The sequence below is a fragment of the Betta splendens genome, chromosome 5 (assembly GCF_900634795.4).
Source record: "Betta splendens chromosome 5, fBetSpl5.4, whole genome shotgun sequence".
Taxonomy (NCBI): Eukaryota; Metazoa; Chordata; class Actinopteri; order Anabantiformes; family Osphronemidae; genus Betta; species Betta splendens.
This window is the reverse complement of record NC_040885.2, coordinates 16,245,981-16,257,855: the sequence shown is the minus strand read 5'-3', so window position 1 is coordinate 16,257,855 and position 11,875 is coordinate 16,245,981. Positions and strand designations below refer to the sequence as shown.

General features: G+C 40.5%; 1 protein-coding gene across 2 annotated transcripts; it reads left to right on the top strand.

Moving 5' to 3' along the window:
* The first annotated feature begins 2,571 nt into the window (after window positions 1-2,571).
* Window positions 2,572-8,402, top strand: igfn1.3 (immunoglobulin like and fibronectin type III domain containing 1, tandem duplicate 3). Of its 2 annotated transcripts, XM_029150787.3 has the most exons (18): window positions 2,573-2,882; window positions 2,990-3,173; window positions 3,259-3,372; window positions 3,466-3,628; window positions 3,743-4,015; window positions 4,093-4,539; window positions 4,604-4,728; window positions 4,815-4,956; window positions 5,049-5,342; window positions 5,442-5,738; window positions 5,825-6,004; window positions 6,090-6,218; window positions 6,294-6,602; window positions 6,681-6,766; window positions 6,847-7,039; window positions 7,149-7,445; window positions 7,562-7,888; window positions 7,973-8,402. In XM_029150787.3, the coding sequence occupies exons 1-18, from the start codon at window positions 2,782-2,784 to the stop codon at window positions 7,975-7,977; spliced, it is 3,666 nt and encodes a 1,221-aa protein (XP_029006620.2). In that variant the 5' UTR covers window positions 2,573-2,781; the 3' UTR covers window positions 7,978-8,402. The 2 variants fall into 2 exon arrangements, with proteins under 2 accessions (XP_055365277.1, XP_029006620.2); XM_055509302.1 differs by having other exon boundaries at window positions 2,572-2,882; window positions 5,049-5,738.
* Window positions 8,403-11,875: the final 3,473 nt, after the last annotated feature.

The following is an 11,875-nucleotide window of genomic DNA, read 5'->3' as shown; positions in this document are numbered from 1 at the left end:
GCTTTTACAGTACAGAGCACTAGTTCATCATTGTGTAGGTGTGAGTCTGAAGCAACATCTTGCATGTTCATTTTTAGATGCAGTGTTTGTTCACATGTATATTGTGAATGTGTCTGAATTTGGACAAAATAAATATTTCATACTACTAATTTTTTATTTGACCTGTATATGTACCGTACTTTGAGAAGCAGTTTTGCAAAACACACTGTTCTGTACTAAAATCCCCAAAACAACCCAGAGACGTGATGGTGTAAAGTACAGTATGAGTGTGGCCGAGCCTTGACATGTGCAGGCAAGTGTCAAAAGTCACACCACTTGTTGCGCTCCATAAAGGTTTATGTTAATAATTTATGTCCAGTCTTCTTGTATTACCTCTCTGATCTTTTTTTTTGCAACATCAGACATAAGTCCAAGTTTAGAGCCAAGTCCAACAGTTGTACCCAGTGTACAAATGTGATGGACACAGCTCAAGGTCAGAGAAGTGCTTATTATAATTGTAATGTACTGTACATGCAAATCGGTAAATGTTTTAGTGTGATGAGAAATGAATGATGTAGAATTAAAGTTTAACATCTTTTGTTGACTTTTGTTTAATTTGCCTAATGTAATGCATTCATGTAGATTCCTGCAATTTAATTCTGATTAATAAAGTTATTAAAATCTTCTATTTTTTTGAGAACTGACTGTCAGTATTGGAAAATCATGGTTAGGTTGAAACTTCCAAATATGCACAACAAACCAACTGAAGACACTTAAAATATAGGAAATATTTAAATTTAATTGACACTTACCTTTTGTTAAAGGCCTGGATGAGGAGTCGACAGCCTAAGTGTGCATTTAAGATAATGGAAGGAGGCAACTCATACTGTGGAGCCTCTACATCATTTCCCACAAGACTTCCCATTTCTCCTCTTTTCAAATCACTCCTCTGCAACCCCAAAGCTGTAATTCCAGTTTTGAGGGAGGGATTAAAACACCTCCAGCACCTATAGCATTTTAGGACCAACATGCATGTCAGTAAATCTATCCCAGGAGCCATAGTAAAAAGCAGGGGGTTAGGTTGCTTTGAGTGTCTCTGAAAAGCTTTATTGCCTCTCAAATCGGAGAGTCCACACTCGAGAATAGCTGGAGCCTGGGTGGCAGCACACAACAAACCACAGACCTTAACTTAAACAAATAGTAAGTACAATTAACAAATTGTAGGGGAACTTATTAACATGCAGTTCGCAACGTTTAGTCTGCTTTGTGTGCTAACTCATGTAAAGATAGTTAAAAAGTTTTAGATTTACAGTATACTGTGTAATTTCAAAATGGCTAAAGTCCAAAATGTTAGAGATCGAGCAAAGTTTATAAAAGCAAACTTATAATCAATGTTCTTACTGTTCAAATACAATAATGTGGAATGTACAGTATGTGCAGATGCAAGATGATAGTTGCAGCTTGTTATTACAAATATATAACAGGTCCTATAAAACTGATTTTATCACACAAGAATTACTCAAAGTACATGTTCTGCTACTGCACGTTAGAAATCTATGATTCATATATTCATTAATCTGTTCATTCATAACAGCCTTGACAAAGCAATTTCTTCTCTCCAAAGACAAATACAGACTCACAGTAGTGTAGTAAATTGTTAAATATGTAATTCCTCAATCAAAAACTTTTAATTAAAAGAATATAAATAGTCCAACTGGGTAATACATATTTTTTGAGAAGCCTGAGCACAGAAAATAAGAAATGAAACACTGATATAATCATACAATATGATCTGTTTAGTCTTTTAGATTAAATGTTGAAAACTAATTATAATGTTTTGAAAGTGCATTGTAATATTTACCCACAACAGAGAAACATTTTTCAAGATGTTTAAGATAAGCAAGGCTAAAAATGAGGAGCCAACTGCTGCAGGACAGGGTAAGTAATGAGTGAACTACAGTATGTGACCAGCGTAAAAGCTGAGCAGCCATTCAATTCTTTTAAGTTTGATCAAAAAGCTCTTTCTCATCGTACGACAGTGAAAATTAAAAAGAAGTCGAGGGTTCCTGGAGTGATGATCACCCAATATGTGGAAACACTTCCTGAAGGCGTAGTCACACCGGATTTCACTCGGAAGCCCATTGCTTTGACTATTCAAGAAGGCAAGAGAGACACAGCCCTCCTCGCCTACACAACATATGAGTACCTGGACTCACATGCAACGTATTGACACTAACAGCTGTACACACTATGTTTACTCAGGCAAACTGGCTGTCTTCAGAGCTATAGTTGTTGGCACACCGACGCCAACCGTGACCTGGATGAGGAATAATGGTGAAATGAATGAAGAAAGGTACAAAATGGTCTACGATGCTAGTTCAGGTGAACACCAGCTGCAGGTGAGGTCCCTGATCGTGTGTCATAGGCAACATCCCATAATTATGTTTGAGCAAGTATATTTAGTAAATATGAATAAATAAAAGATTATAAATAAAGCACTTGCACATGGCCTGGTTTTGATTGACAGATGCCAGATGTGTCTGCCGATCAAAGTGACACCTACAAGTGTTATGCTAGAAATGAATATGGCAAAGCAGTTGTGACTGCTGCCCTGAATGTTATTGAAGGTAGGATGTTTTACTTCTATACCGTTAAAGGTTATATTTAATCCAAACTCATTATTTAGATAAATTGGGGAAAGTAAAACTTGCCTCTGTCCAATTTATATTTCAGTTGGGTATAAGAAGAACAAAGCCATGCAACAATCACGGACAGGTACATGCTTACATTTGATTTATCACAATGCATTATCTATTATTGACTAATTCATGCTGTAACCATGACACTGGTTACATAGCGATTCGGGAGACGCCCGAAGATTTCAAAAAGGCCTTGAAAAATACGTAAGTACAGTACCAAAACACAAAAAATACAGCATAGTGTGTTTTTGGTCTGTCCTAGCTGGATGATTATCTGTTAGTAGTTAACAGTATTTTTCTTCTATATTGAGGGTTGAAATTGAGCCAAAGGAAGAAAAAAAGCCAGAACTCGATGACAAATTTTGGGATTTGTTGTTGAGCGCCGACAAGAAGGATTATGAGAGCATATGTGCACAGTATGGTATCACAGATTTTCGCTGGATGTTGAAGAAGCTAAATGAGAAGAAGATTGAAAGAGAGCAAGAGCAACAGAAAGTGAGCTTGTGCTTCATCTTAATAAAAAACCTGTACACGGCTCAACATTTAGGAAAAATTGCTAATTCAAAGCTAATTCACACAGGTGGTTGAAAGACTTTGCAACCTGAAGCCAATTGAAATGAAAGGTGACGGTGCAGCAGAGTTCGAGCTTGAAATGTCACTGAAGGACCCAACCAGCAAAATCTTCCTATACAAGGTAGAAAACTTTAGTTTGATATTTTTTTCTTAATAATAAAATAAATAATACTAAGAACTCATAATGACACTAATGATGTCTGACTTCAAACAGGATGGGGTTATGATTCCCTTTGATATCGATGCGGGTGAGAAGCACGGACTGAAACAAGTGGGAAAGAAGTTTGTATTCAGCATCAATGGCGTAAACCCGGAGGATGCGGGATTATACCAAGTGGAGGTTGATGGAGTTAAAATCTTCTCAACGGACTTGAAGCGTAAGTCTAAATAAATCTACACTACATCCCATACATGTAGTGTAGCCGTGTACACCTATGGCTCTAACATCCATCGTGTCAGAAACCAGCAGATCTAATTTGTATTTGATCTAGTTCCCACGGTCGACTTCTTGGTGAAGATTCAAGATGTTAAGGCACAAGAGAGAGAGGACGCAGTGTTTGAGTGTGTCCTCTCGCATCCGATGACAAAGATTACTTGGATGGGAAAAAACGTTGCACTGGAGCAAGGAGACAAATATGACATCACTGTGTCAGAAGACATGCTGATCCACACGTTGGTGGTGAAAGACTGCCTCCTATTAGACAAAGGAATTTATGCTGCTGTGGCTGGACTCAAATCCTGCAGTGCTTGGCTTATAGTGGAAGGTACAGTTTAAATAGATTTTTAACTAGACTGTTCCACGTGCACAGTTGAACAAATGCCCACTGGCTTTTTTTATCAGGTGACAAAGATTCAAACTCACATGGAAAGAAGAAAGCTCGCAAGACAACACGAGCAGGTGGTGGTGGAGCTGACATTCTGAAGGTCGCTCAAGAACAAAGTGTTAAGATACAAAAAGAAAGAGATGAGTTTGTTGCAAAGGTAGAAGCAGCTAAATTGGAGAAAGAAGAAACTGAAGCACACATGATGGTGGGACAAAGGGTAAAAGTGGAACCAGTTGCAGTCAAGGTAGAAACTCCCGAGGTTAAAGAAGAAATAAAGAAAGAGGTGAACGTAGATGATGTAGAAGAGGAGGTAAGTGTAGATGTACAGATGAAGGAAGTTTCTGAACCTACAGTTTCAGAACCAGATCAGGTGAGGGAGGAACCGGCTCAAGTCGCAGAAGAACCTGATCAAGAGCCAAAAAAGAGAGTGAGATTAGGTCCACTTGTCCCGGATACAGTCATTGGTGAGTCATCTCAAATCATTTCAGTTTATTGTAAACGGTTTTAATGAGGCTGTTTTTCCTACAGAACAAGGAGTTTTCTTCACCTGCGGACTGTCAGACGTAACCTCCATAATTGGCACTGACGCAGAACTTGTCTGCAGGCTGAGCAAGGAGGATTGTGACACTGTCTGGTACAAAGACGGCAACGAGGTCAGGGACACTGCAGTTTATGAAGGGACATTATTTATATTAACAGTTGAAAATGTATTACATGTCTTTGTGGGTCCACATTTCAGATATCAACTACAGACAATATAAATATTGTCAAAGACGGGACCTTTCGCAAACTAATTATCAAAAACTGCAAAGACGATGATGCTGGAAAGTACAAATGTGAAGCTGATGGGCGTAAAACAGAAGCTCTACTAACTGTCGAAGGTAATGTGAACTCAAACAAAATAAAACAAATAAAACATTTGAAAGCTGGCCAACACTTTCAAATCTTAGATTAAACTGGTACTTTTTTCTAGATCCTCCAAGAATCAACCCTGATGACCTGGCAGACTTCATAAAACCTGTGATCATCAAAACCGGCAAAGACGCAGCCTTTAAGTTGTCGTTTGTTGGCCGGGAACCAATGAAAGTCCAGTGGTACAGCGAGGGGGAGGAGCTGCTGGATGACACACATACCAGAATTGACAAGTCGTCCACACACAGCTGCCTGCTGCTAACAAAGTGCCAGCGCAAAAACTCAGGGGAGATTAAGATCAAGATTAAAAATGAATGTGGAGCAACTGAGGCTGTCACTTACCTTGTTGTATTAGGTATGTTTTGTGACTTAGGGGTCTGCACCAAACTGTATGTGCATAATATTGCACTTCATAAAAATCAAATTCTTTATTTTTTGGTTTGTCCTGCTCCAGATAAACCAACACCTCCCTTAGGCCCCGTTGATATTATTGAAAGCTCAGCAACAGGTATTGACTTTAAATGGAGACCTCCCAAGGACAACGGAGGATCCCCAATCACCAACTACATCCTGGAGCGCCAGCAAATTGGGCGAAACAGCTGGAAAAAAATAGGCAAAATTGGTCCAGAACCTAAATTTAGAGACACTGATGTGGATCATGGCAGGAAATACTGCTACCACATAAGGGCTGAGACCGATCAAGGCATCAGCGAATTGATGGAGACGGATGACATCCAAGCAGGGACGAAAGGTGAGTCTTGTCTAAAACTTAGTACAGTAAGTTTTAGTAAAACAGCTCAAAGTATGTCAGTTCTCTCTATGTTGCCATGCCTTCAGCGTACCCTGGACCTCCTTCTGCACCAAAGATCATCAGCTCTTTCAAGGACTGCATAAACCTTACCTGGTCCGCACCTGCCAATACTGGAGGAACCAACATTCTGGGATACAGCGTAGAAAAACGGAAGAATGGCAGTAACTTGTGGAGCCTCGTCAACCCACCTGATGAGCCTATCAGAGGTACAACAAAACTGCTAAATGATAGTGCTCCGAGTTGTGTGTACTTGCTGTGTGTTCTGATCCCTGCTCTTTGACCAACCAACAGAGAGAAAGCATGCAGTGAAGGATGTGGTTGAAGGCATCGAGTATGAATTCCGCGTATCGGCTATCAACATTTCAGGTGCAGGAGAACCGAGCGCACCTTCTGAGTTTGTGATGGCAAGAGATCCAAAGAGTAAGTTCAGTGATAACATCAATATATTCTTGTGAGTCAATGCTTACAGTATTTTCCCCGTGGTTACATTTTTAGAGCCACCTGGTAAAGTTACTGACCTGAAAGTGACAGACTCCACATACACCACTTTATCACTGGGCTGGACAAAACCAGCGGAGAAGGAAGGTGTCCAGGATGAGGCTAAAGGATACTTCGTGGAAATAAGGGCAGCAGAAAATCCAGAATGGGGTCGCTGTACCTCCATTCCTATCACCATGACCTCCTACACGATCATCGGTCTAAAGTCAATGGCCATGTACTGGGTGAGAGTTATAGCCACCAATGAGGGTGGAGATAGTGAGCCACAAGATCTGGACAACTATATCATTGCGATGCCTCCTCCAGGTGAGTGTGGATCTAAATACCCTAAATCACAATTTGCCTTTTATTAATATTGTATTTCCCTTTTTCACATTGCCAAAGTGAGACCTCAGTTCACTGACAAAAAAATGAACAGCTTTATGGTGATAAGAGCTGGAAACTCTGCTCGTGTCACTGTCAACTTTAAGGTTTGTTACACTGTTCACATTAAAATACAAAGTAGTTTAATATGCCATCCACATATTAACTCTGTATGTGTGATTAATAGGCCTCTCCAGTGCCAACCATCACATGGTTGAAGGATGGTTTACTCACAGCCAAGCACGTGACAGTGAGCAACACCGACACATCCTCACAGTTAATCATTCCCTCGTCAGAGCGCCACGACACAGGGATCTACACAATCACTGTGAAGAACCTTGTTGGTCAGGACATGTCTAGTGTTGAGATAAGAGTCACAGGTACAAGCTCCCATGAGTCTTGGCAGTAATAATAATAAGTAAATAAGGTTGACTTAACTCTGTGGCCAGCACTTTGCAATACTAAAGATTGACTCTCACCCGTTTCTAGATGACCCAAAGCCTCCAGGCCCTGTGGAGCTGGACGAGAACGTGTCAGGAACAGTCACGGTTTCCTGGACTCCCTCTCCAGATGAGAAGAAAGACGACAGGCTTCACTACGTGGTCACCAAACATGATTCCTCTAAGCACACCTGGCAAATCATGGCTGACCACCTTTTCAACAACAAGTTCACTGCCACTAACATCCTGCCAGGGAGACAGTATCAGTTCCGGGTCTATGCCAAGAATGACATGGGGACTTCCAAACCCTCTGAGTCAGCAGCCTGGGAAGTGAAGAAAAAGAGAGGCAGGTTGAAAACATCAAAAGAGTCTGGTCATTTTTCATGAGCCAGTACAGTACTTTCAGTATGAATCACAGCAATAGCACATTTTCACTTCTGTAATTTTATGAATACTTTCCAGAAACCTTTTCTCTAAACCTTCCTGCCTCTAAGGACTGCAACTTTGAGACAGCTCCATCTTTCTCTGTTCCACTCAAACTACACAACACCCCAGAGAGCTACGAGTGCTACATGACTTGTGCCGTGACAGGAACTCCAAGACCCCATGTTACCTGGTACAGAAACAACATCAGCCTCAACACCAACACTAACTACCACATTGTGAATACATGTGGGGTCTGCTCCATGAAGATACTCAGAGCTGGGCCAAAGGACAGTGGCCAATACACCGCCGTAGCAGAAAGCCCTTTGGGCAGAGTCGAGTGTTCAACTAAACTAATCGTCAAAGGTATAAAATGCCTCACAGCTGTTCTTACCTTTAATTCTTTCCGTCTGGTTATATGTTTAAAGTTTTCCTGTCATCCTTTTACAGATTAAGAAGAAGTATGGAGTTTCAGCTGTGGTGCAAGCTGAACTCTTGAACATACCCAATTTATATATGAATGGAATGAAACAACTCGTTCTGTGAATCTCCTGTAAACCACTTGCTTGCTTATTAAATAGGAAAATATGCAGAGGGAGAGAAAGACAGAAAGACGTAGTATAACTTCATAAGATATTTTATTTAGATTCTGCTGTCTACTTTACTTATTCAGATTCTGCTGAATCTACTTTAACATCATTTTACTTTCTCTATAAGCTGAAGCAAAAAGCTCAGAGGCAAAGGCGTCTGAGGTTCATTCAGCTAAAGCTAAATATGGCTCATTTTCTCTTAGGTGGTCGTAATAGATAGTTTCCTTTGCTGTTAATAATTTTCATGAAGCTAGTATCAGAAATGTTCTACTGTATGGCTACTGTACAACTCGCTGTGTTTCAGTATGTCAAATAAAGTATTTTAAGCATTTCTCCTTTTTTTCTCCTTTGCTAAGAATTTCCAGCCTATATACATCATACTAATTATTACCCTAAAGTTAGAATATATTCGATAGAAATGACAGTAGCTGGTCACACGTAAACTGTATATATTTTATAACTGTCTGCTATCTGCTTATAGTGAGTGTTGTGTTCATGGACCATCCATGCTGTCATCACTGGCTGCTGTTTCACTGTTACTACAGTACAACCACATTTTCACACCACACTATCCGTCTGCCTCTGGAGGACCCTACTCCCCAGTCAGTCAGTGGCAGCCGAGAGGTCTCCCGTCGCCCATTTGCTTCCCCGCCTTTATAGAGGGTGCTGTCAGAGGTAGAAGGAAAACAGTCGATATGTACTGTAGCAACACATAAAACACCACTCCAGCTGCTCTCCAGCTCCAATCACTTCCTTAGTCGGGCAAACGATAATTCTGACAAGCCATCAAGCTTCCTCCCTGGAGTTTATACAGCTCTGCTGGACTGCTGGCTCCTGGCAGCGGCTCTTAACCACTGCTCCGCATCATCCCATGGCTGAGTTGTCTGGGTTACCCTGAGTATAAAGGCTATAAAGGCTGCAGAGAGATGTGAATGTCTGGGAGGACCTTCTGATGAGTTTTGCTTAGAATATCGTTCTGCCTGATCAGTATTCTACACGCTAGTTCTACCAGACGTAAAAATAAAGCCTGAAAGCAAAGGCATGGTGTGAGATGTGTCCATGTTGTATTGTGTTATGTAATGTACTGTAAACACATGCTGACTTTGTCTTGTGTGACCTTCTGACTTCAGTGACCATGTAATAAATAACTTGAGTCTCCTAATCAGCTGTCCATGCCTAAGACCAGTCCCAGCTACTGCAAATCCAAGTTTAGTCCTTAAGTATTTAGTCATTAAGTAAGATTTAATGTGTGAGAATGTAAAATGACATCTAACTAGAAAACAATGGTGTCAGCTGATGGACACAATCTGGACAAATCTAGTCCAACTCAGTGATTCAGCACTGTCCCGTGCAGATTTAAAGCCATATACGAGTGGAAGACCACATTTGAAAAGTTGTCCTGGGTTATATTAACATTGATATTACTGTTACATTCAGTTATAAGATCAATTTATGGAGGAACACAGCGAGGCGTTTGAAGATGCAGCCTGGACACACACACTATTTATTTATTTTACATACTGTTCACACTGCAAACCACCATTCAGTCACTTTGTGAGGCTGCTTAGTGACACCTAATAAACACATTGTTTTTAGGCAGTGTCACAAGGCGTCATGAGGTCGTCTAAAGACTAAGATGCCATTTGGCTGTTGCTGGAATTTCATAATTGTGTTTCAACCTCAGCATACAGTATGTGGCTGTCAACACTTACATGAAGACGGTTCTATATTCAGCATTAAAGCAGCATTGATAAAAAAACTTTACATTTTCTTTAAATTTCTCCAACTTTCAAGATCAGCTAAAGGTGTATAAGCATATAAAACTATGTGATAGTGGGAAACATTTAACGGTGAGGCCTCTGTGAGGTCTGACGCTTAAACACAACCTCTGCTTCCCACCACCCGCCTTCCTAAAGCTTCTGATTTATGCCACAAACAAAAAGCCATCTCCTTTCTTGGCGCTCCACATGTCTGACAACTTTAGAGCTTGTTGCTTTCCTGTAAGGGTTTAATAGCTTGTAGACCAGTGAGGCAGCACTCGCATATCAGACAGGGAAGCTGGGAGGATCGCAGTATTGAGGTAAGTGCCTCATTTATCTTAGTGCTCAAACAGTACCAGGTGTAAAGTACTGAGGAAAGCCTGTGGCTGGGCCACTGGCCTGTTTTGTTTAAGAAAGAGATTTGAGATTTACAGAGCAAGTAACTTTTTACAGTAACTTGTAGATGAGAGATTTTACAATTCCAATGCTCACATAAACAGGATTTTACAACAATCTACTAAATCTGTAACAAAGTAGCCAGGCGCACAATACTTTATAGGTTATATTGTGATGAGTGCAGCTCAAATGCTGTGTAGTGTAAAGATGTCTCCATGCATTTAAACAACTAAATTACCATCACAGGAGGCACATACTGATTTTAAACATCTAAACAATTAAGCTCTGATTTGTTGCTACATAAACAAAACAAATCAGTATAAAATGTGAATTAAAGAACTAGTGCAGTACTTTCTTCTACAGCAGAGCACCAGAATAAATTGATGTGCAGCGATTAAAGCTGCTATGTGAAGCAGGTTGAGTGACTCAGTCGGTGTGTCAACGGTGATTTACAAGTGTATTAAGACGCTGGAGATGGGATGTTCGCAGCTTTACGCAGCATGTGGCCGATCATATGTCATCATCCAGATTTCTCATCTTCCAACAGCCATGGAGCATCGACACCTTAGAATATCACACGGCCATATGCTATAACAGGTTTGTGCAAATGAGAAAGGTTATAAGTAGTCAAATATGTGGAGGTAGAGCACAGAGGGGCATCCAGGCCAAATGAGGCGGCCTTGACCCCTGCCGCAGCCAGGCTGTTACCAGATCACCGGGTGGATTTCTCCTGAAGGAAGCCGATTTCTCTGAAGCATAAACCTGCTGCCTTTCCTTCAATCTTACACTTTCTTCAGTTGGCATATACTTAGACAAGTTAAAATCACATGCAAACAGCAAACTGCACACAAACACATAATACAGACACTAGGAGTTTCCTCACATCCTTAATGTTAAGAAGCACTGAACACATTACAAACAGCGTTTCATCGGTTCATTTTAGTGAAGTGACATTTGGCATTCTAAGTTTAGTAACAATGTGGGTTATGAAAGTTTGCTGTGGAAAGATCTGGCTGTGAAGGGACTGACAAATCATAAAGGAAATGTGAAAATGTGATAAGCATGTAATCATTTGAAAAAGCAGCAGCCGAAAATGACAACAATAACTCTCAGATAATGACAGGAGGCAACGCTGGTAGGAAATTACATCATAAAGTTCCCATGAAATTCTGCACCCGGGTTCTAATTATAAGGAGATTTTATTTTTGGTGAATAACATACTGTACTGTACTGTAGCAGCTGCGTGGCATGTAGCCACAGAAGATTACCGTTTTACTGCACGCTTAGGATCTGCTGTTGAATCACAGCCAAAATTACCACTTCGCTGAGTCCCATTAGCAAAAAGGTGTTTCGCCAGTCACTTTTGTAATGCATGGGCCTTTTGGATTGGAGAAGAATAGTCGTTACGATCTAAAATGAAAGTATTAATCCATATGTGACAGCTGTATTTCCTGACCCAATCAACCAAGCACATCACACCTCTAATTAAAGCTGCCAAGAGAACTTTCTTGCCATCAATTTTGGACCTCTGGCTTGAACCAAAGCCTTCAACAAATAGTGTTGTTATTTTTTTAAGGCACATGACTCAACCCTGGTACTGTAAATAT

Coding starts and splice junctions, on each gene's coding strand:
- igfn1.3 (XM_055509302.1), top strand. CDS start 2,782: ATGCATTATCTATTATTGACTAATTCATGCTGTAACCATGACACTGGT. Junction 4,016..4,092: donor TGCTTGGCTTATAGTGGAAG/GTACAGTTTAAA, acceptor TTTTTTTATCAG/GTGACAAAGATTCAAACTCA. Junction 5,739..5,824: donor CATCCAAGCAGGGACGAAAG/GTGAGTCTTGTC, acceptor CCATGCCTTCAG/CGTACCCTGGACCTCCTTCT.